The sequence below is a fragment of the Panthera onca genome, chromosome A2 (assembly GCF_046562875.1).
Source record: "Panthera onca isolate mPanOnc1 chromosome A2, mPanOnc1 haplotype 2, whole genome shotgun sequence".
NCBI classification, from domain to species: Eukaryota; Metazoa; Chordata; class Mammalia; order Carnivora; family Felidae; genus Panthera; species Panthera onca.
The window spans coordinates 63,566,507-63,586,988 of record NC_138340.1 but is presented as its reverse complement, the minus strand read 5'-3'; the positions used below and the strand labels follow the sequence as shown (position 1 = coordinate 63,586,988).

At 50.7% G+C, this 20,482-nt stretch overlaps 1 protein-coding gene across 1 annotated transcript in view; it reads right to left on the bottom strand.

Moving 5' to 3' along the window:
- Positions 1–20,482, bottom strand: part of LOC132679001 (ATP-binding cassette sub-family A member 13) — a 301,866-nt gene that overhangs the window by 260,730 nt on the left and 20,654 nt on the right. The window contains exons 5-11 of the mRNA XM_060632081.3: positions 18,263–18,426; positions 16,432–16,511; positions 15,604–15,725; positions 7,775–7,969; positions 5,296–5,460; positions 4,184–4,361; positions 66–205 (exon numbers count right to left, since the gene is read on the bottom strand). Of these exons, the coding sequence (XP_060488064.3) occupies positions 66–205; positions 4,184–4,361; positions 5,296–5,460; positions 7,775–7,969; positions 15,604–15,725; positions 16,432–16,511; positions 18,263–18,426 (1,044 nt within the window). The remainder of the gene's footprint in view (positions 1–65; positions 206–4,183; positions 4,362–5,295; positions 5,461–7,774; positions 7,970–15,603; positions 15,726–16,431; positions 16,512–18,262; positions 18,427–20,482) is intronic.

The window sequence follows — 20,482 nt, the reverse complement described above, 5'->3', positions numbered from 1 at the left end:
TAGAACGTTATGGAGCTTTAAAGATTTCTTCCTGATCTATAACATCCTCATTCATTCAGACTTACCTTTCCAATGATCTCATTAATCTCTGGAGTATTTGGTGTGTACAGTATTTTTCCATGTAATACAGGTTTTAGGAAGGACCACACCAAAGCGCCATTTGGAGACTGTAGAATTTCCTGATAGAGGTTCAAGCAAAATGGTGCTGCCACAATTTAAACAAACAAACAAAAAAGTTACTCACAATAGGGGATGCCCAGGCTAACAGTAACCCTCATTTACATATCCATGATGCGACACTTTTCAATGACTGATCTAGATACATTTTTCATGCCACAATTCTGAATTTGGGCAGTAAATTCCACAAGAATTTTTCTTGTCATTGTCTTTGGCGCCTCTTGTCTCAGAAGAAATTTCGGGACACCATGTTTATTTCAATATTTGGGGGTTTTTTTTGTTTTTGCTTTAATTTTTTAATGTTTATTCATTTTTGAGAGAGACAGAGAGAGAGCACCAGCAGGAGAGGGGCAGAGAGAAGGAGACCTAGAATCTGAAGCAGGCTCCAGGCTCTGAGCTGTCAGCGCAGAGCCCGATGCGGGGCTCAAACCCACAAACGGTGAGATCATGACCTGAGCCGAAGTCACATGCTTAACCGACTGAGCCACCCAGGCGCCCCTTGCTTCAATACTTTAAAAGAAAGGAAAGCATGACCTTCACGTGTCCAAACTAAGTCATCCTTAAGACACCTGAAAATAAGTAATAGAAAGAAATGCACCTGATCTTTAATCTAGAAAACTGTCAACACTTACAGGATTGAGAACAGAATTAGGTTCTTCTTTTGAAATTAGCTTCATATCTTGTTACTGAATTTTCTTCCCTGCACCTACACAGAAGTGTTGAACTTACTGTTTTTGATATATTAAGTCACCTTCTTTTCACTCCACCCTTGATTCCTTAAGGTGGCTTTCATCATTGCTGTGGTGCTAACTGGTTTCAACTGAGGGCTTACTCAACTAACCTGTCTAACCGAATAGGTGCTTAATGAGGGTAGAGCCTTCATCACCATAGTGCTTAGTGACTGATTCTTATATATGGTTTTAAAGTAGTGATGAGTACTTTAGTACAACTGGTTCTTTTACTCCTGGAGAGAACATTTAAAATGCAAATATTTCAGGTCACCTGGGTGGCTCAGTCGGTTAAGCATCCAACTTCGGCTCAGGGCATGATCTCACAGTCTGTGGGTTCGAGCCCCACATCAGGCTCTGTGCTGATAGCTCGGAGCCTGGAGCCTGCTTTGGATTCTTCATCCCCCTCTCTCTCTTTGCCCCTCCCCTGCTCATGCTGTCTCTCCCTCTCTCTCTCAAAAATAAACATTAAGGGGCACCTGGGTGGCTCAGTCGGTTAAGCGTCCGACTTCGGTTCAGGTCATGATCTCACAGTTCGTGAGTTCGAGCCCCATGTCAGGCTCTGTGCTCACAGCTCAGAGCCTGGAGCCTGCTTCACATTCTGTGTCTCCCTCTCTCTCTCTGCCACTTCCCTGCTCATGCTCTGTCTCTCTCCGTCTCAAAAATAAACAACATTAAAAAAAATTTTTTTTCTTAAGTAAACGTTAAAAAATAACTTAAAAAAATGGAAGTATCTTAGCTTTGATACCATGATTCCTAACACCCAAGGTATGAATATTGCTGTTGTGATCACTTCCACTATTAATTTCATCTTCCCAAATTGTCCACTTGAAAAGGAAAAAAAACGTTTTTTTATTCAACAAGTACAATAAAATTGATAGAAAGAACTCCCTGAGATATAAATTAAGAGCATGGATACATAATGAAGTTTGAAACCATTAATTATAAAGGTTGTTCTCATTGATATTTTTCAAAGTTATATTTCAAATTATCAGCTTGATGTAAACAGTAACAATTTTATGTACAGAACAAAAAATTTGAAACCAGGAATCCTGACATCTGCCACTTGTGAGCTGTGTGAACTTGGGCAAGTGATTTACCTTTCTCTGAGCTTCCAGCATGTCTTCTGGAAGATGAGGGTACTAATATTGTCTGTGGTGAGTGTGACAATCATTTGAAATACAATGTATGAAAGCACTAAGAAAGACTGGTCCTCAATCGTGGCTAAATAACTAGACAGATGAATGGTTGAGTGAGTGTGTGAATGAATCAATCAATGGATGGATGAAAGGATGGATGGATAGATAGAGGGATGGATGGAAGGATGGATGGTTAAATGATGGATGGAAGGATGGATAGATGTAAAGATAGACGGAAGGATGGATGGATGGATGGATGGATGGATGGATGGATGGACTGATGGATGGATGGGTGGATGGATGGATTGATGGATGGATAGGTGGATGGATGGATGGATGGATGGATGGATGGATGGACAGATGGATGGATGGATCAATGGATGGGTGGATGGATGGATTGATGGATGGATAGGTGAATGGATGGATGGATGGATGGATGGATGGATGGATGGATGAATGGATGGATCAATGGATGTGTGGGTGGGTGGACTGATGGATGGATAGGTGGATGGGTGGATGGATGGAAGGAAGGAAGGAAGGAAGGAAGGAAGGAAGGAAGGATAAATGGATGAATTAATAGATTGGTGGAGGAATGGATGGAAGGATGGATGATTAGATTTCATGAGCAAATAAAAAATCCTCAAGAAACCCAAGCTCAAGAAAAAAAAGAAGACATGAGAATTAGAGAAGCGGACAACAAAAATTATCAGATATTAACAACATAATGTGTGTTTATACTGCCAAATCATGTTGTATCTGTAACTACCTGAACTATCCACTCGCTGATGAGCACATGAACACACTGTCTCTGAGTTTGCTGTGAGGTGGCTTCACACCTTACACCTCCAGCTCCACAAAATGCCCCCTCCTCCTCCTCCCTGGTCCTGCCAGGACTCTCTCCACCCCATGCACACGGTACATAAACAGAGATTTAGATTTACATTTTTCATAGTAAAGAAATATATACAAATATATAATACATAATTTGTAATATATAGCATGTTTTATATATGTAAGTATATAAGACATAATTTGTAATATAATAGATTTTGTATATATATCGGGGGCGGGTGGCAGAATCCCAACATGGCCCCTGGCATTCATGCCCTGACTTGCGGACGGGAGCTGGGGATGACAGATGCCATCCCCTGGGTGGGTTTCCCAGGCATGGTGAAGGAATGCTGAAGCTGTAAATAAGGTCCCCAATCAGCTGACCTGGCATTTCTCAAAAAGAAGATGATCCTGGCTGAGCAATCAGGTAAACCCTTTTAAAAGGACTGGGAGCCCCAGAGTCAGACACCCCTGACACCCTGGTCCATTGGGAGCCCCAGCTGACCAGTACCACTGAGGGGGTCCAGGCACGGAGACCAAGAGCACCATTTTGGTCCCTGCAACGTGGTGAGATCCTACAACAAGGAGAAATGTATGCTGCCACCTACAAATCTGTCTTCTGTGAGACTCAGTGGCAAAGGACTGTGGATGGATAAGCGACTTCCTGGCCCCACTTTAAGTGGATATGTTTTGGGGGCGCCTAGGTGGCTCAGTCGGTTAAGCATCGCACTTCAGCTCAGGTCACGATCTCGCAGTTCGTGAGTTCGAGCCCCACGTCGGGCTCTGTGATGACAGCTCAGAGCCTGGAGCCTGCTTCGGATTCTGTGTCTCCCTCTCTTTCTGCCCTTCCTCTGCTCACGCTCTGTCCTTCTCTCTCTCAAAAACAAATAAACATTTTTTTTAAAATTAAGAAAAAAAAGAGTGGCTATGTCTTAATTAGAAAGGCAGACTAAGCGTGCCAATACACTTGTGGGGTTCGGCGCCCCACACCCCTGAACAAGTGATGCCTTTTTGTCCATGTGATCTTATCTCTGAATCACGATGGTCTCAACAAAGACACGGATACAAGAAGACCTGTGTCATTTCCCTGACGACACAGGGAGAGGATCAGCTGGTGTGGGTGGGTGCCAGGGGCTTCCAAAGCCACAAGCCACGTCCACATGTGCAGCCTCAGTGAAAGCGGAGAGATACAGCTGAGAAGGTGGAGGGGAACCACTTTTTGCCAGTGTGTGCCCACCCTCACACCGAACATTCAGCACAGAGCGGGGCACGTGGCCAAGATGCAAACACAGATTACTGTCGCCTTACTTGAATCTTCGGGAATGTTGAATTTTTCTTTGTCCCCTCCCAGGAGCTCATTAACTCTGGGCAAGTTAATGAACGAGTTGGAGCCGCTGAAAAACGACGTGGGCTCCTTGCAAAGCTTCTTCATCACGGACTGGAAAGAACCGAAGGCTGAACTTCTGGCCTGGCCATTCTGTGGATCCTGAGAACATGAGGCAAATAAGGTATCGCTCAACAGGGACTCCGCCTTCTGAAAGGGAGCCCTGTCTCCAGCTGAACACACAAGGCGTTCACCACGCCCGAGCACGCAATCTGGGCTTCAGACTTCTCTGCCCTCCAAACACCCCACAAAACGTGCAGTGATTTTTCTGGACTTTAACCCATTAGGAGACACAAAGGCCACACTCACGCACACGTGCATGCACGCGCACCAGCAAATCCTGGTCAGTCCAGTGATAAATGCTCAATCCATAAAAGATCGCTAAATCTGCGAATTAATGTTCTTCACGTTTGTCTACCGCCGAGTTCCCCCAGACACTTGACAGCTTTCCAAACTGCCCATCAGCTGATGAACACAGCGCTGTCCTACCCGAGGCCGCTGAGGACCCTGTCATACGCCCCGCACCGTGCACCTCTCTTTGCGCGTCCCCATGCACCTGCTCTCCCCGCGCATCCCGTCCAGGCAGACGGCGTCCAAGCAAAAGCTACCATCACCCCACTAACTTCCTTCAAGTTTGTGTTTGTATTTGCAGTACATAATCTGTACTTCGTAAGCCAATTATTTGCATGTAAATAAACATGAAGGTTTTTGAAAGCAATTAACTCTCGGGATGAAGTTAAACAAGCCTGTGGAATTTCATGTGTGCTCATACACGATGTAGGGATTTCAGACTTCACAGATGATGCGTGAACCCTTCCAACCACCATGTGGGGGGGATGTGGCTCAACGAAGTCTCCGACCTCCGGTTTTTAGGGAGATGCCCAGCGTTCCTGCCAGGCTGTTGTCTCCGCAGCCACAGAAAGTACTCCCATTGCTATGTTTTGCTGCCACATGCAAACTTTAGATGCCGGAAGACAAATACAGGCCAAAGCAGCAAATCTGAATATCTCCCCGGGGACCAAAAGTGAACACACACCTGTTGAAAGTCGGGCGTGTCCAGCAAGGCAGTGATTTTATTCACACGAAGAAATTCGGGAAGGTATTCCAGAACGTGGCCGGCTTTGGCAAGCAGGTGGCTGAGCCTGGAGACCACGTCCGACAGGGAGCTGAGCACTCTGCTCGCTTCCAAAGGCATCAGAGTCTCAAAGGGAAAAGACACAACGTGAAATAACCAACATTGTACATTCTACTCTCATGAGCCTTGCGTGAGCAGTGAAAGCCTGGTTATTGGATTTTATTCTCTCTCGAACTAGGGAGACGTCTTGGCTGTGCCGTATCAACATCCTCTTCATTGGCGTGCACCTGGTTCAGGTTTTCATCACACCCTCGATTACGCCAGCAATGCTCAAACGTAAACCAGGAAGAAATACAATCTGTTGTTAAAATTAAAATCGGGGGCCCCTTGGGGAGCTCAGTCGGTTAAACTTTCGACTTCAGCTCAGGTCATGATCTTGCAGTTTGTGGGTTTGAGCCCCAAGTCGGGCTCTGTGCTGACAGCCCAGAGCCTGGAGCCTGCTTCGGATTCTGTGTCTCCCTCTCTCTCTGCCCCTCCCCTGCTCGCTTGCGGTCTCTCTCTCTCTCTCAAAAATAAACATTAAAAAAATTTTAATTAAAATCAATTTCCAAGTATTTTTCTTTATCTTGGAGATGCCTAAAGTGGATATTTTAAGAGTGAAAATAAAACAATTCTTTTTTTTTAGGTTTTTATTTATTGATTTTTGAGAAGGAGAGAGAGCACGAGCAGAGGAGGGGCAGAGAGAGAGAGAGAGAGAGAGAGAGAGAGAGAGAGAGAATCCCAAGCAGGCTCTGCACTGTCAGCACAGAGCCCAAATGGGGCTCGAATTCATGCACTGTGAGATCATGACCTGAGCCAAAACCAAGAGTCAGACGTTTAATGGACTGAGACCCCCAGGCGCCCCCCTCCTGCCTGTGCATTTTAAATATACTTGATCTGAAAGTATTTGTTCTATGAATGTGTGTGCGTGTGTAACCTAACAATTACCCAGCAGAGGGAGGGGGACCACAAAGAAACTAGGCTGGGAAGGCAACCCCCCCTTTTCCTGACCCCAAAGCCGTCCCCCCAGTTTGGAAGCACTTTTGCCATTGTCAACACCTGTGTCACCTCTGATGAGCCCAGATGTCGGCAGATCCATCCCTGGGGAGGAACGTGGAGCAAGGCTCGTCCCTAAGGGCACAGGCAAAGTTTCTGGAAGCGTAAGACTCAGTGTAGGACAGAAGACAAAGAACTTCTAGAAGAGGCAAAGCCCAGAAGGTGGTCAGCGGAGGTTAATGGGGGCGTCCCCGGGTTAGCTGTGCTCACCGTCTACATGGCAGGGGGGGGTCACTGGAGGTTAATAGGGGCACCCCAGGTTATCGTGCTCACCATCCACACGGTGGGGGGTCACTGAAGTTAATCGGGGCGCCCCTGGGTTAGTGGTGCTCATTATCCACACGGGGAGGTCACTGGAGGTTAATCAGGGCGCCCCTGGGTTAGTGGTTCTCAACGTCCACACGGGAGGGGTCACTGGAGGTTAATGGGGGCACCCCTGGTTTAGCCGTGCCCACCGTCCACACAGGGGGGGTCAGTGGAGGTTAATCGGGGCACCCCTGGGTTAGTGGTGCTCACCGTCCACACAGGGGGGTCAGTGGAGGTTAATCGGGGCATCCCTGGGTTAGTGGTGTTCACTGCCCACACAGGGGTGGTCACTGGAGGTTAATCGGGGCGCCCCTGGGTTAGTGGTTCTCACCGTCCACACAGGAGGGGTCACTGGAGGTTAATGGGGGCACCCCTGGTTTAGCCGTGCTCACCGTCCACACAGGGGGGTCAGTGGAGGTTAATCGGGGCATCCCTGGGTTAGTGGTGCTCACCGCCCACACAGGGGGGGTCACTGGAGGTTAACCGGGGCGCCCCCGGGTTAGCGTGCTCACCACCCACAGTCAACCCTCTCCCGCACACACTGTCCCGTCTGCCATGTGCGGGAGCGTGTGGGTCAGGTAATGAGCTGCTTCCCCAAGTGACCAGGGCCTGGCAGAGATGGGCACATGACGCTCCCAGGACAGAGGCTGTGGGTCTCAGGACATAATGGGGCAGAGAAGGCCAAGGCCAAGGAGGGGTGGGAGCAGCTCCTGATTCGTGGAGTGGCTCTCACAGCCCCAAGGAACCCCACATGGGGAAGGGCTTTTCCTTATTGGTCCTTCTGTGCTGACCACGTTGACCACCACCACCGCTGTTCCACATGTCCCGATAGGCCTGACGCCAGGGGCCCCCCGGGAGGTCTCCTGGGCACCCCTTGCTTCGAGCCACCCCCCCCAGAGTCAGCGCACAGGAGACACGGAGGCTGGCGGAGGCTGGTGGGGTGTGCACCTTGCTGGGCCCCCACGGCCGCGTGGCAGGCCCCCTCTGCAGACGCCACGCCTCCCATGTCAGCCCCCCCCACCACGGTCACCCCCCTTACTTTGTAAATGAAACTCCGCAGATTCAGATTCTGACTCATGGACACAATCAGGGAATACACTTCGGGGCCGGGCAGGGCACACACTTCCCGCACCGCAGACCCTGACTTCTCGTCCTCAGGAAACGCCAGTAGCAGGCGAAGGGCGTCTAGATCACACCTTCCAGACAAAGCCACCGCGAGGACGCTCCAAAGAACCTGTTACAGAGCGGGAGGGTCAGAAGGGAGCATCCTCGGACGCGCAGCCCCCAGGCACGGAGCTTCCTCAGCGAGGAGCCCCCCACAGCCCGCCCCCCACAAGGGCTGAGGATTTGCTGACAGAGCAAACTTCTGTGTGCTTTCAAGCATTTCGAACGGACACGCTCCTAAAATGTGCACACGATTCTCCGATGTTTGAAACAATCTGCCCTTTCTGATGACACGGGGGCCGCGCCACAGGACCAACCACCCTCCGCCCCACAGGGCCCATGCATGCCGCCCTTGCCTCCCTGAGGCTCTGACATGGAGCCTTAGTCCACACTTGGAGTCAAGCACCCTTCGCTCTTCAGCTGTCGGTGTGAAATCATTCTCTTCCGCCTCCCTTTCCACAACGACAACCAGACGTCCAAGCTTGTGGTAAGTTTTTGAAAAGGAAAAGCATCCACATTCAGAGGAGAAGCTGAGGGCCACTCGCATCATCGAGGGGCTCCGAGGCACGACCCCGTTTGCAAACGGCTTTCAACCGTGACCTTCACAACAGGGCAAGGTGTAAAGCCCAATTTCAAAACCAGACTTCCCATGTATGTTTATACCACAATGCCTCCGATTGCCTGACACATTCAGGCCAAGTGAGACCCAGCAGAAGCCATTATTCACTTATTAGGAGCCTCAAGAGCAGGCAGACCTCATCAGACGCCTTCATACCGTGCCATAAAGAGCCCAGGAAAACCACTAAGAAATAGAAGATTGTTGGGGCACCTGGGTGGCTCAGTCGGTGAAGCATGGGACACTTGGTCTTAGCTCAGGTCACGATCTCACAGTTCATGACTTGGAAACCCATGTCGGGCTCTGCACTGATAACGTGGAGCCTACTTGGGATTCCGTCTCTCCCGCCCTCTGCCCCTTCCCCGCTTGCGCTCTCTCTTGCTTTCTCAAAATAAATAAATAAACTTAAAAAAAAAAAAAGGAAACAGAAGATTGCATCAATCAGGTTTATCAGTCAGGACAAACAGGATGTGCGTTGACGTGTACATGGGTGTTTTAAGGAATTGGCTCACGTGATTGTGGAGGGGCATGTCCAAAATCCAAAGGGTGGGCCGGGAGGCTGAGGGCCCAGGGATGAGTCATAGCTTGGGCCTAGAGGCAGAATTCCCTCCTCCTCTGGGAACCTAAAATCTTTTCTATTACAGCCTTCAACTGATTGGACGAGGCCCACCCAAACCATGGAGGTTGATCTGCCTTATTCAACGTCTACTGATGTAAATGCTAATCTCAACTAAAACATACCTTCATGGCAACCGTTAGACTGGGGTTTGACCAAATATTCCTGGGTCCTCCGGCACAAATGGCCAGATGCTCCATTTATCACTGATGTACATTTTGAATCTCTGAGATACATTAAGTGTTTTCACACCTACTTAAACAAGGTGCCCTTCTTCATAAGGGACATGTAGGATCCAGACACAACTTGAGAAAGGTTCCTTAACACCACCATTTGTCCCAGAGCAAAAATACATCTTAAAAATTGTGGACGCCTGGGGTGCCTGGGTGGCTCAGTCAGGTGAGCGTCCAACTCTTGATTTCAGCTCAGGTCTTGATCTCAGGGTTGGTGGGTTCGAGCCCCGCATCAAGTTCTGTGCTGACAGTGCGGAGCCTGCTTGGGATTCTCTCTCGCTCTCTCTGTGCCCCTCTCTCTCTCTCTCTCTCTCTCTCTCTCTCTCTCTCCCTCTCAAAAATAAACATTAAAAAACTTGCATATGCCTCTTTAACCAAAACGTGGAGGTCCCATGCCCTGTCACAGAACGACTACACACGAGAGCTCTGCCCTGCGGCATATCTGCGTCCACTTCTCTGCGCTTTTCCAGACCTTACTCTCTATCTTTCCTGAATCTCACCAAGTCCACTTTTCCTGCTTGGAAGACACCAGAAGCAGGTGGGAGCAGGTGGGGAGTTAAACAAAAATAACACTTTTGTTGGGCTGGAAATGCCACACCCAAGTCCTCGTCAAAGTGGAACGGGCGTCTTTCATCTGTGCTACTCAGGCTGACTGGCCAATTATCCGGGACAGGGACATCGGTGTGCCGACGCTCTTCTTCACATTGGTGTGGGGGGAGGGGAGGGCCCAGCGGGGAGGTGGGGGTGGGGCGGCGAGCAGGTCCCTGCGCTGAGAGCCCAGGGCGCCCCAGGGACGGCCTGGACTCTGCCCGGCTGACCGTTCTAGACTCAGACTTGCTGCTCTCAGCCTAATTACAACCAGAAAGGAAACACTGTCCGTGGTGCAGAAGGACTAGAAACGGGGAAAGCGAGTCCGTGGTGTCAAAGTTGTGCCGGTGGAGCCACCAGCGAGATGAGAGCAGAGGGTGGAAACTCCATGCTCCACGTACAGACAGGGGTGGCGGGGCTCAGACCTGCTCAACCGCCGATGAGCTATGAGCCACGGACGGGCATGAGCACCTGGGGGCAGCTGGGCCCTGACCCCGGCTCTCCCAGTAACTGATGTCATGGGTTATCTCTGCCCTGCGCGAGCCGCAGGCTGGCCCCTAGGGCAGCAGTAATGGCCCCCCTCGCCCACTGAGGCAGGCCCCAGTTCTGCTACAGGTCCGGACGGGAGACCCCGCTCCCCCTGGCTGGCTGGCTCCACTTCCAGAACATTTCCCCTCTCCAGACTCCACAGGATAATGGGTCTACCATCTATACTATTTAGGAAGTCACGGAGGAAATGACATCTACCTGAGTTTTATTTCTTAAAGCAGATTTCAGAAATCACCACCACAGGGCAGGGTCAGTCCCTTGGATGTATTCTGCCCCGTGGGTTATCTGGGAACTCTTGAAGAAAATGGCCGTGGCCACAAACCACGTGGGGAGAGTCAAATGAGCCACGTCTACACAGAATTCTTTTTTTTTTTTTTTTTTTACTTTTACATTCGTTTATTTTGGAAAGAGAGACAGAGCGCGAGCAGGGGAGGGGCAGAGAGAGAGACACACAGAATCCGAAGCAGGATCCAGGCTCCGAGCTGTCAGCACAGAGCCTGGCACGGGGCTCAAACTCACAAACAGTGAGATCATGACCTGAGCCGAAATCAGACGCTTAACCCACTGAGCCAGCCAGGCACCCCAAGAATTCTTTCCTTTGGACAGCAAAGTTATTAGGTTAGGACATGCCAGGACCCCAGGTTACGTGCTGCAGCTGATTTAAGAGCCCAGACAAACTGATAAACAGGGGTGGCCACCCTCCTGCATTCACGACTTGAATAAAAAAACCGAAATATGCTCCTGTCCCTTGTGACGGGCAAGGCGAGATCAACAAGACACTCTGTGAAGGAAAGCCAGGATTAAAAATACGTTGCAGTTTAGAAAAATTGACTGCAACTAGCAAGAGGCACTTGGGCAGGGATCAACACAAATCCAGTGAAGCAGGTTTGAAAATACATGTGTGTAAGCAACAGAGACGTGTCCTGTCAGAAGCAGAGAGTGACACTTTTGATTTTAGAGATGGTGGAGTGTCTCAGGTGCCCAGAGGAAAAGGACCATAAACCTAGCCTCACAACACAGAGATGGGGTCCCTTGTGGAAAATGCTGGAAACTCAGCCTCCAGGGTAAGATGCCCCACACAGCCGGTCATGTCTTCTAGGAGACACCTGGCCAAAATCCTGCACATGGGCCAGAGACCCTCAGCTCCACTCACATTATTAACTATTTTTTTCTCTCTGGGGTGGGAGCAGTTGCCAGAACAAGCAGATTTTTAAAAACTTTGTTTTTAATGTTTATTTATTTCTGTATATGAGAGAGAGAGAGAGACAGAGAGACAGAGAGACAGAGAGACAGAGTCCAAGCAAGGCAGGGGCAAAAAGAGAGGAAGACACAGAATCCAAAGCAGACTCCAGGCTCTGGGCTGTCAGCACAGAGCCCAACACGGAGTTCGAACCCACGAACTTCGAGATCATGACCTGGGCTGAAGTCAGACACTTAACCGACTGAGCCACCCAGGCTCCCCGCAAAAGAAGCAGATTTTGACCAGGGTCTGCTCTGGGGTAAGCAACGCCAAGAACGATCTGTTGCAGCTTTTCAGCAGACAGACTTCGTGTGTTGCAACAAAGGAGAAGAATGATATTGGCTAAATTCCCATAAGGAATCTCTGTGCTCCCAAACCGTGCCTGCCAGCTGTCAACAGTGCCCAGGGAACCAGCGTCAAGCAAGAGGCACGCCGGGCCAGTTCCACTGAGGCCCAGCCTCTCTGCCTGACGGAAAGAAGAAAAAGTCTCAGAATGCCTTCTCTCTCCGGAGCCGCCCCAGAGACATGGGAGCTCTTGAAGTGTCCCCTCCCCACCTTCCCCGACAAGAACACCCCCAAGAGGAAGAGATCTGCGAAGGACCATGGACAGCACCCATCTCCCTAGCCCTCCTCATGCAAGGACCATGGACAGCGCCCATCTCCCCAGCTGTCCTCATGCGCTTGCTTCTTTCGGGTAAAAAGCAAATGGACATCGACGGTAGACCAGACCCTTTGATCTCTCTCTCTCTCTCAATCTATCTGGGTCCTGACTCTGACCTCATTGCTAATTTTAAAGAATAAAATTTTGGCTGAATACAAAGAAGGAAGTGACCGCTGACTCGAAGCCAACAACGCAGCATCACAGCATAAAATACACGGGCACCCCACAGGGCTGGTGGAGGGGATCCAAGCCCAGGATGGAGGCGGGCGAGGCGGGCACAGGGGTCCCACACACCCAAGTCTGGGATCTCGTTTTAATGCGATCTGCTGGTGTTAAAGAATGCAGCACCACAGGGGAGGGGAGCTGCCCACGGGCGCCCCCAGCAGGCTCTTGGGAGCCAGAACTGAGGCCTGGGATCAGCGCCTCCTCTCCAGCTTCCCTGCCTCCAGCCCTGTGTCCACATCTCCAAGCCTAAGACTCTCCCACATGGCTCTTCACGGCCGGGGGTTTCTCATCACTCCCACCTGACCCCAACGCTGTCCGCTCACCCACACATGTGAACTTGCATGTGCAGCATGTGGGCCACTGCCATAGAAAGCTCTAGAACGTCCTCTCCCCTAGCACTTTGAGAAGTACACCTAGTGGAAGGGAAAATTTCAGTGAATGAATGAATGAATGAGGGTTCTTGCAGTCTGTCCAGGGCTCTCGTGCCACTGACAAATATTCCCTGCGGGCCACCCAAGACTCTGATGTCAGAAACTCGCAAACACTGAAATCAGGAGAGACGAGTCCAGGGAGCGAGACATGGAGGTTTCCGCCAAAAATATTGTCTGCCTGACAGTCCAGAAAGAACCAGACCCCACAGTGCCGTCCCCTCGCCAAACGTGACTTCTTTTCCTAGGGTCCAGAGACACGTGTGGGTCTGTGGATACACTGAGCTAGTGAAGTATGCACCTCGTGTTTGGTTGAACAGCAGAAACGCGAGCTTTCGGTACACCTCCCAGTCACCTGCCCGTCCAGCTCCTTAGGCGCGACCACGACTGCCATTGTCAGTGAGGCGGAGGAGGACACGTGAACGTAAAACCCTGCACAACCCACAACCACGTCCATGGCAAGATGGCCTTACGAGGCGGGCCCGGCACTCCCGGGATAGAGCACCAGCGACACCTGCTGGCTGCTGGCTTGGTCAGGCAGCCGCCATCCCAAAGTGCTGGGCCCAGCCCTTGTTCTCCATACGTAGAAGTCTGTTTCTCTCTGTTTTGTTGTTCGTTTGCCAGAGGGGAGGCGGGTGGGGAGACGGGCGAGATGGGCGAAGGGGATGAATAGGTACAGAATAGGGAAAACAGTCAATGCCACTGAGAAATACTCATCGCCGTGAGCATCCATTATACATATAGTCGTCAAAGCACTACCTTATACACCTGAAGCTAACTGAGTATTAAATGTCAACTATACGCCAATGGGAAAAAAAAGGTGTCTAAACAGTTGAGCCCAAACCCAAGTATGGTAAGAGCTTGAAAGGGACCCCGGAAGCTAGCTAACCGGTCCCTTCCCTTTACAGCATTGTTAGTCAGATACCAGAACTGATGCGGCCACTGCTCCATACCCCCCATTACAAGCTCCGGCAACGGAATTTTCCAAGACTCACCCTAAGGAACTTGGTGATACTGTCATTAGAATTTTGGGTTCCTAGCTTCTAACCTAGGTCTTTTTCACTGCAGATTAATTCTGAATGACAGGCACACCTTGGAAATACTGCGGGTTCGGTCCCAGACCACTGCCAATAAAGCGAGTATCACAATAATGGGAGTCAAATGAACTTTTCTGGCTTCCCAGGGAACAAAAAAGTTCCATTTGCTCTGCACTGTAGCCTAAGTGTGCAACAGCATTAGGTCTTTAACAAGTACATTTCCTGGTGAAAAAATACTTTACTGCTTAAAAACACTAACCACCGGGGTGGCTGGGTGGCTTAGTTGGTTAAGCGTCGAACTTCAGCTCAGGTCATGATCTCATGGTTGGTGGGTTCGAGCCCCGCATTGAGCTCTGTGCTGACAGCTTGGAGCCTGGAGCTTGCTTTGGATTCTGTGTCTCCCTCTCTCTCTGCCTCTCCTCTCCTTGCTCGCTGTCTCTCTCTCACTCTACCTCTCTCTCAAAAATAAATAAACATTAAAAAAAATTTTTTTTAAACTGCTAACCACCAAATAGGCTTTTGGTGAGTCGTAACCACGGATCCCAGGTCACCGTAACAAATGCAATAATAGTGAACACATTTGAAACATCGTGAGAATTACCAAAATGCAATAGAGACATGAAGTGAGCAAACACTGCTGGAAAACTGTCACCGACAGACTCCCGGGATGCAGGGGTGCCACAAACCCAGAATGTATATAACTGGCAATGTCTGCTACACGCAGGAAGATGAGGCGTGCCCGTGATGGAGCCACCTGTCCGGGCTTGCCTTTGGATCCTGGTTATAGAATCAACATGAAAGTGAATGTCTATCGGGGCCCAGCTAATTGTCAACAGAAACATTCCCTGGAGAGCCATCTTCACGGTTACTGCTTCTAGAAGGTTCTTAGAACAGGAAGTAAACCTCTAGCTGGAAATGCCTGAAAGGGCGTCTCAGAAAACTGCCAGCAAAGTCTCCTGCGACCCCAGCCGTGGGCGACACTCTTCCCACCTCTGTGCACGAGCTGCACCCAGCATCAGCCAGCGCACGGCCCTCCCCGTACCCCTTGTGTGCGCTGACCCTGCATCCCAGCCACCCAGGATAGGACACAGCTCATTACCCGGCTGCTTGCACCGATAAGCCAAGCCCTCCACACGTGGTCAGCACAGAAAGTTATTCTCAACTTAAAGGCAAGCACAGTTGATGGTTAGAATTTTCTACGTGTTTGTTTTTGTACATTTTTAAGAATGTGCAACCCCTACTTAACCAAGCAGGGCTGCCCTAGGGGGTCGTGCATCAAGGTTGGGAGCAACTGGATTGAATACCATCACCAATTTTAGCCTTTCTGACCTCAAGAAGGCAACGTTGAAGAAGTAAAGACCCCAAGGCTTTGACATCGCCAGTGATGCTCTTTGGCGCCCAGCTTGGCCTCTTAACCCTTCCTGCCTCCAGCCAGCCCCTTGGTGCAGTGGCCCACCCCCTCCCGAGGGACAGTGGCCGGCTCGGTGGGCAGAGACGCAGGGGCACCGCACCTGCGAATGGGAGATGCTGGCTTCTAGAACACCGTGGATGGTCTCGTTTGAGACATGGATGGAAGATTGGAGCTCCCTGGTGAGCTTGGAGACGTTCTGCATCACATCTTTGACTCTGACATCTGAAAAATAATCAAAGGGAAGGGAATTCTGTAACGATAAATGTTTGGGTTGTTGCTAACTGTGAAAACGAGAATCCATAACTAGACCGCAGTGAGGATCATCCAACTCACGATAAACACTAGACAAAGTCACGCCCTCTGGAGCCCGGATCATTCACACCAGAGGCAAGGCAAACCCAAGGCGGGCAGTCTGTCCTTGCTTACGTGACTCCTCTCTCTGACTGAGACTTGTATATTTTAGGGTCTACTCCAGAAAGATGTTTTTCTTAGGGGACCGTGACAGTGCCTGCAGGAAACTCTGTCCCCATATTTACTTATCCCACTTTTTTTAACAAGAGGAGGATCGCATGAGGATTTTTCCAAAACTCACTACATGGGGCATGCTGCTGCTTCGCAGGTGTTATGAATTGTACAGACTAAACAGACAGAAAACAGACTTACAGACACTGAATGGCTTGTCCAGGGAGGCAGGGCCGGGGCGAAACCCAGACCACGGGAGTTTCTCATCCTTCCCGCTCCCGGTTTTGGTCCCCAGGATTTTAGGACTTTGACTTTCCTTCTTGACCCCAAATATGTCAGAGAAGCCAAGCTCTGAGTTATTTCCCACATACAGTAACTTCCCCTTTGTAGGTTTTATCTTAGGAACATATTTGTGTGAGAAAACACAATCTTTAAGGATGCGAACTTGGAGGGCACCCCATCTTACCTTCGGTCACTGTGAAATTCCTGAGGAAGGCCATCACGGGATTCCCCGACAACCAAGTCTCCTCGAGGCTTTGGGCCAACCTAAAATGGCACAAAATTAAAGCTAATTTAGACAAAATAAAGCCCCGGAAACAACGGTGAATAACACTGCTCCCGTTCCCAGGAGAGGAGTTGGATCGCATCACATTTCCACAAGCTTCCTCAGATAATCAGACACAGCGCACCCCCTGACGCTCTCCGAGACACCATCATGGCTCCGCGAGCATCCCCTCGGGGCCCCTGCCAGGCGAGAGGAGTCAGGGGGATAAGGGTGTGCCACAAATGACTCTGCATTGATGGAAACAACAGACAGGATAGATCACGGAATGCGTAGGAAGCTGGGACCCCAAGGAGTCAGGTGAACATCATTCTTTCTGAGTCATTTGCAGGATACAAAGTGTCCGAGCTCCTCCTCCGGGGGCACAGACATCGAGGACACAGAACAAGGCTAATCCAATAGGAAAGCAGTTTCAGGAATCAGTGACTGCCCTTACAAAACGTATTCACTTATTTATTTACTTAAATTTATTTTTCTTTTTAGAGAGAGAGCATGAGCTGGGGAGAGGGGCAGAGAAAGAGGGAGACAGAGAATCCCAAGCAGGCTCCAGGCTCAGTGCAGAGTCCAATGCGGGGCTCGAACTCATGAACCGTGAGACCATGACCTGAGCCGAGATCAAGAGTTGGATGCTCAACCACTGAACCACCTGGGTGGCCCTTATAAAACGCATTTGATACCATATTGTAATCTCTAACGTTTGATCTAGTATCTCGATCATCAATAAAGTTAGCCTTTGAGCTAATGCCGCTCTTATATTTCCCACTGAAAACATAACGTTATGGGGGCGCCCGGCTGGCTCGGTCGGTGGAGTGCACGACTCTCGATCTTGGGGTCAGGAGTTGAAGCCCCACGTTGGGTGTAGACATGACTTAATAAAAAATTAATAATAGGGGCTCCGGAGTGGTTCAGTGAGTTGACCATCCAACTCTTGATTTTGGCTCAGGTCATGATCCCAGTGTCATAGGATTGAGCCACATGTTGGGCTTGTCTGAGCATGGAGCCTGCCTGAGTTTCCCTCTCTCCTCTCTCTCTGCCCCACACTCACTCACTCTCTCTCTCTCTCTCAAATAATAATAATAATAATTAATTAAAAACTTAAAAGTCATGAATGGGGCACCTGGGTGGCTCAGTCGATCAAGCATCCAACCTCAGCTCAGGTCATGATCTCGTGGTTCGTGGGTTTGAGCCTCGCGTCAGGCTCTGTGCTAATAACTCAGAGCCTGGAGCCTGCCTGAGTTTCTCTCTCTCCTCTCTCTCTGCCCCTCCCCTGCTTGCTCTCTCTATCTCTCTCTCTTTCTGTCTCTCAAAAATAAATAAACATTAAAAAAATGTTTTTAACTTAAAGCCATGGAAAATTTGATGTATTTATATGCATATTCATAGTATGTGGTACACATTATTGTCTGAGATTCATAACTTAGAAACTCAAGACATCTTTTTCTTTTGAGGGGGGTAAAAAGAGAGAGAGAGCAGGTGTGGGGCAGAGAGAGAGAGAGAGGACAGAATCTTAACCAGGCTCCACGTTCAGCACAGAGCCTGACTCGGGGCTCAATCCCATGACTCTGGGGTCAGACCTGAGCCAAAATCAAGAGGTGGACGCTCAACCGATTGAGCCACCCAGCCGCCCCTTGAGGTCCTGAGATATCTTTACGAAGGAAACCGCGGGGAAGGCGGGGGAAGGCGGGGGAAGGCGGGGAAAAGCACGGGGAAGGCACGGGGCTGAGCTCGCACATACGTGTGCACACGCTGTCGGGCCAAGTCCAGCACCGGCTCGCATTCACAATCCTGGTCGGTGGCGTGTTCCAGGCTAGCCTTGAAGTTCACCAGGGTGCTGGAAAGATTCCTGCTAAGACTTTCACAGTCCAGCTGGAGGGGTGAGGACCATGTCTCTTCTATTTCCTAGAAAACAGCAAGGATGTGGTTAGAAACACACACACTTCTTGGTAAGGGCTCCTGTCTGGTTTCTGGATCAACACGTGCTTGATCCCCCCCACCTAACGTGTTCCCCACCCCACCCCGGGTACGGCGTGTGATTATTTCCTGGGCCTCGGGAGACGCAGCACCAGACACAGGGCACGTGCGAGCAGGTCTGCTGGCTCCCTCGCACTGCCATCAGTGGCTGGGCCACGGGGGACCATCTCTGTGCCCTCCTCTGCCACCGGCCCTCCAGGCAAGGGGCATGTCCTCCCCGGCCTGACAGGGTGTGAGCACAGCCCAGCTGGTGACCTGGCACTTGGCCTCCTGGAGTCTGTTCCTGGTTTGAAAACTGACACTTTGCACAATTCCCAGCCACAAAACCGACCACTGAGAAGAAACCGTATGTGGTCGTCCATCCATCAAGTGGGTAAAAGCTGGGTCTGCCCTGTCCTGAAGTCCGCAGCGCAGCCCGGAAGCGCCCGATCTTCCCCTCGGCAAGGGAGGTGCTCCCAGGACTCCCAGGGGCTCGATGGAATCCCCCAGTCTAGACCCTGACTCCAGGAGTCCTTGGTCATCTCAGCGTCTTCTTACGAACATTAACCAGCTTCACAAGAGACCATTTCATAAAAAAGGCTTTTAAAATAATCCCTATAAATCGGTAAAAACGCAAAACTTCTTTCCTATGTAACAATTTGTGACGAACACGGGAGAGCTGCACGTGCATTAAGTACGTGTAAGACACACAGGCTGGTCTGTACCTTCCCCCGACACAGAAATCCCACCACATGTCAGTCGGTCACAGCGCCAGCACCGTGTTCGCATCCTCATATTGTATTTACATCCCACGACCCTTCCTGATGGTGGAAGCTTGGCCCCAGGTTATGCAATTGCAGGAAGAAAGGACCAGAGGTAAGCGACACTTTCATGAGATTTCTGCTGACCACAGCTTCCACACGTTTCCCTCACACCCACCTTAGCTGCTCTCACAAAGGAAACCACGGATCACTCAGGTGACCGGAGAGCGCGAAGAAACACGCGTTCCAGGGAGAGTTACATGTGAAGAGTACTGCGTGAGGAGGCAGAGGGACCTGAGCCCTCGCAGCCACGAGGATCTGCCTGGGGGCCTGAGACTTGGCAAGGCAGTGGGGAGCACTCCCACGTGTGCGCACACACACGGCACTGTGAAGCACCCCCACACTTGGCACCAGGGAGCACCTACGCAGCCCCGGGAGCACTCACACACATGACACTGTGAAGCACCCTCGCACTTGGCACTGGGGAGCACTCACACATAGGGCATATGGGAGCACGCACATGCCAGGCACCTGGGAGCACCTACACAGCCCTGGGGAGCACTCACACATGGCACTGTGGAGCACCCTCACACTTGGCACCAGGGAGCACTCACACACCGGGAACCTGGGAGCATCTACACAGCCTTGGGGAGCACTCTCACACTTGGCACCAAGGAGCACTCACACACAGGGCACACACAGGGGAGCACTCACACACTCGGACCTGGGAGCACTCAAACACTCAGCATTGGGAAGCAATCACACACAGGGCACCAGGGAGCACTCACACTCAACATCTGGGAGCACACACACACATGGCACTGGGGAGCACCCACACAGAACACCGTGGAGCACACACACAGGGCACCAGGGAACACTCACACACAGGACACCAGGGAACAATCCCAGACATGGAACCGGGGAGCACTCCCACATAACACTGGGAGCACTCATACACGATCAGAGCACCCAGATCCACACCACCACCACCACCAGCAGCAGCACAGCACCTGGGACCTGCATCCCGGGGGAGCCGACCCAGCCAGCAGACCACCACACACCCGGCACCTCTTCACTAACTCGCCCAGGATCATGGCTCCCTTTCCCAGTTCACGTTTTCCCCATCAATTTGGGAATGAAGCTAGAACAGAAATCTTATAGAATGGTTCAATCATTCACCCATTCAGAAAACCCCTCCTGAGCACAAGCCCAGAGTGGTGAACACAAGACACAAATCCCCTGCC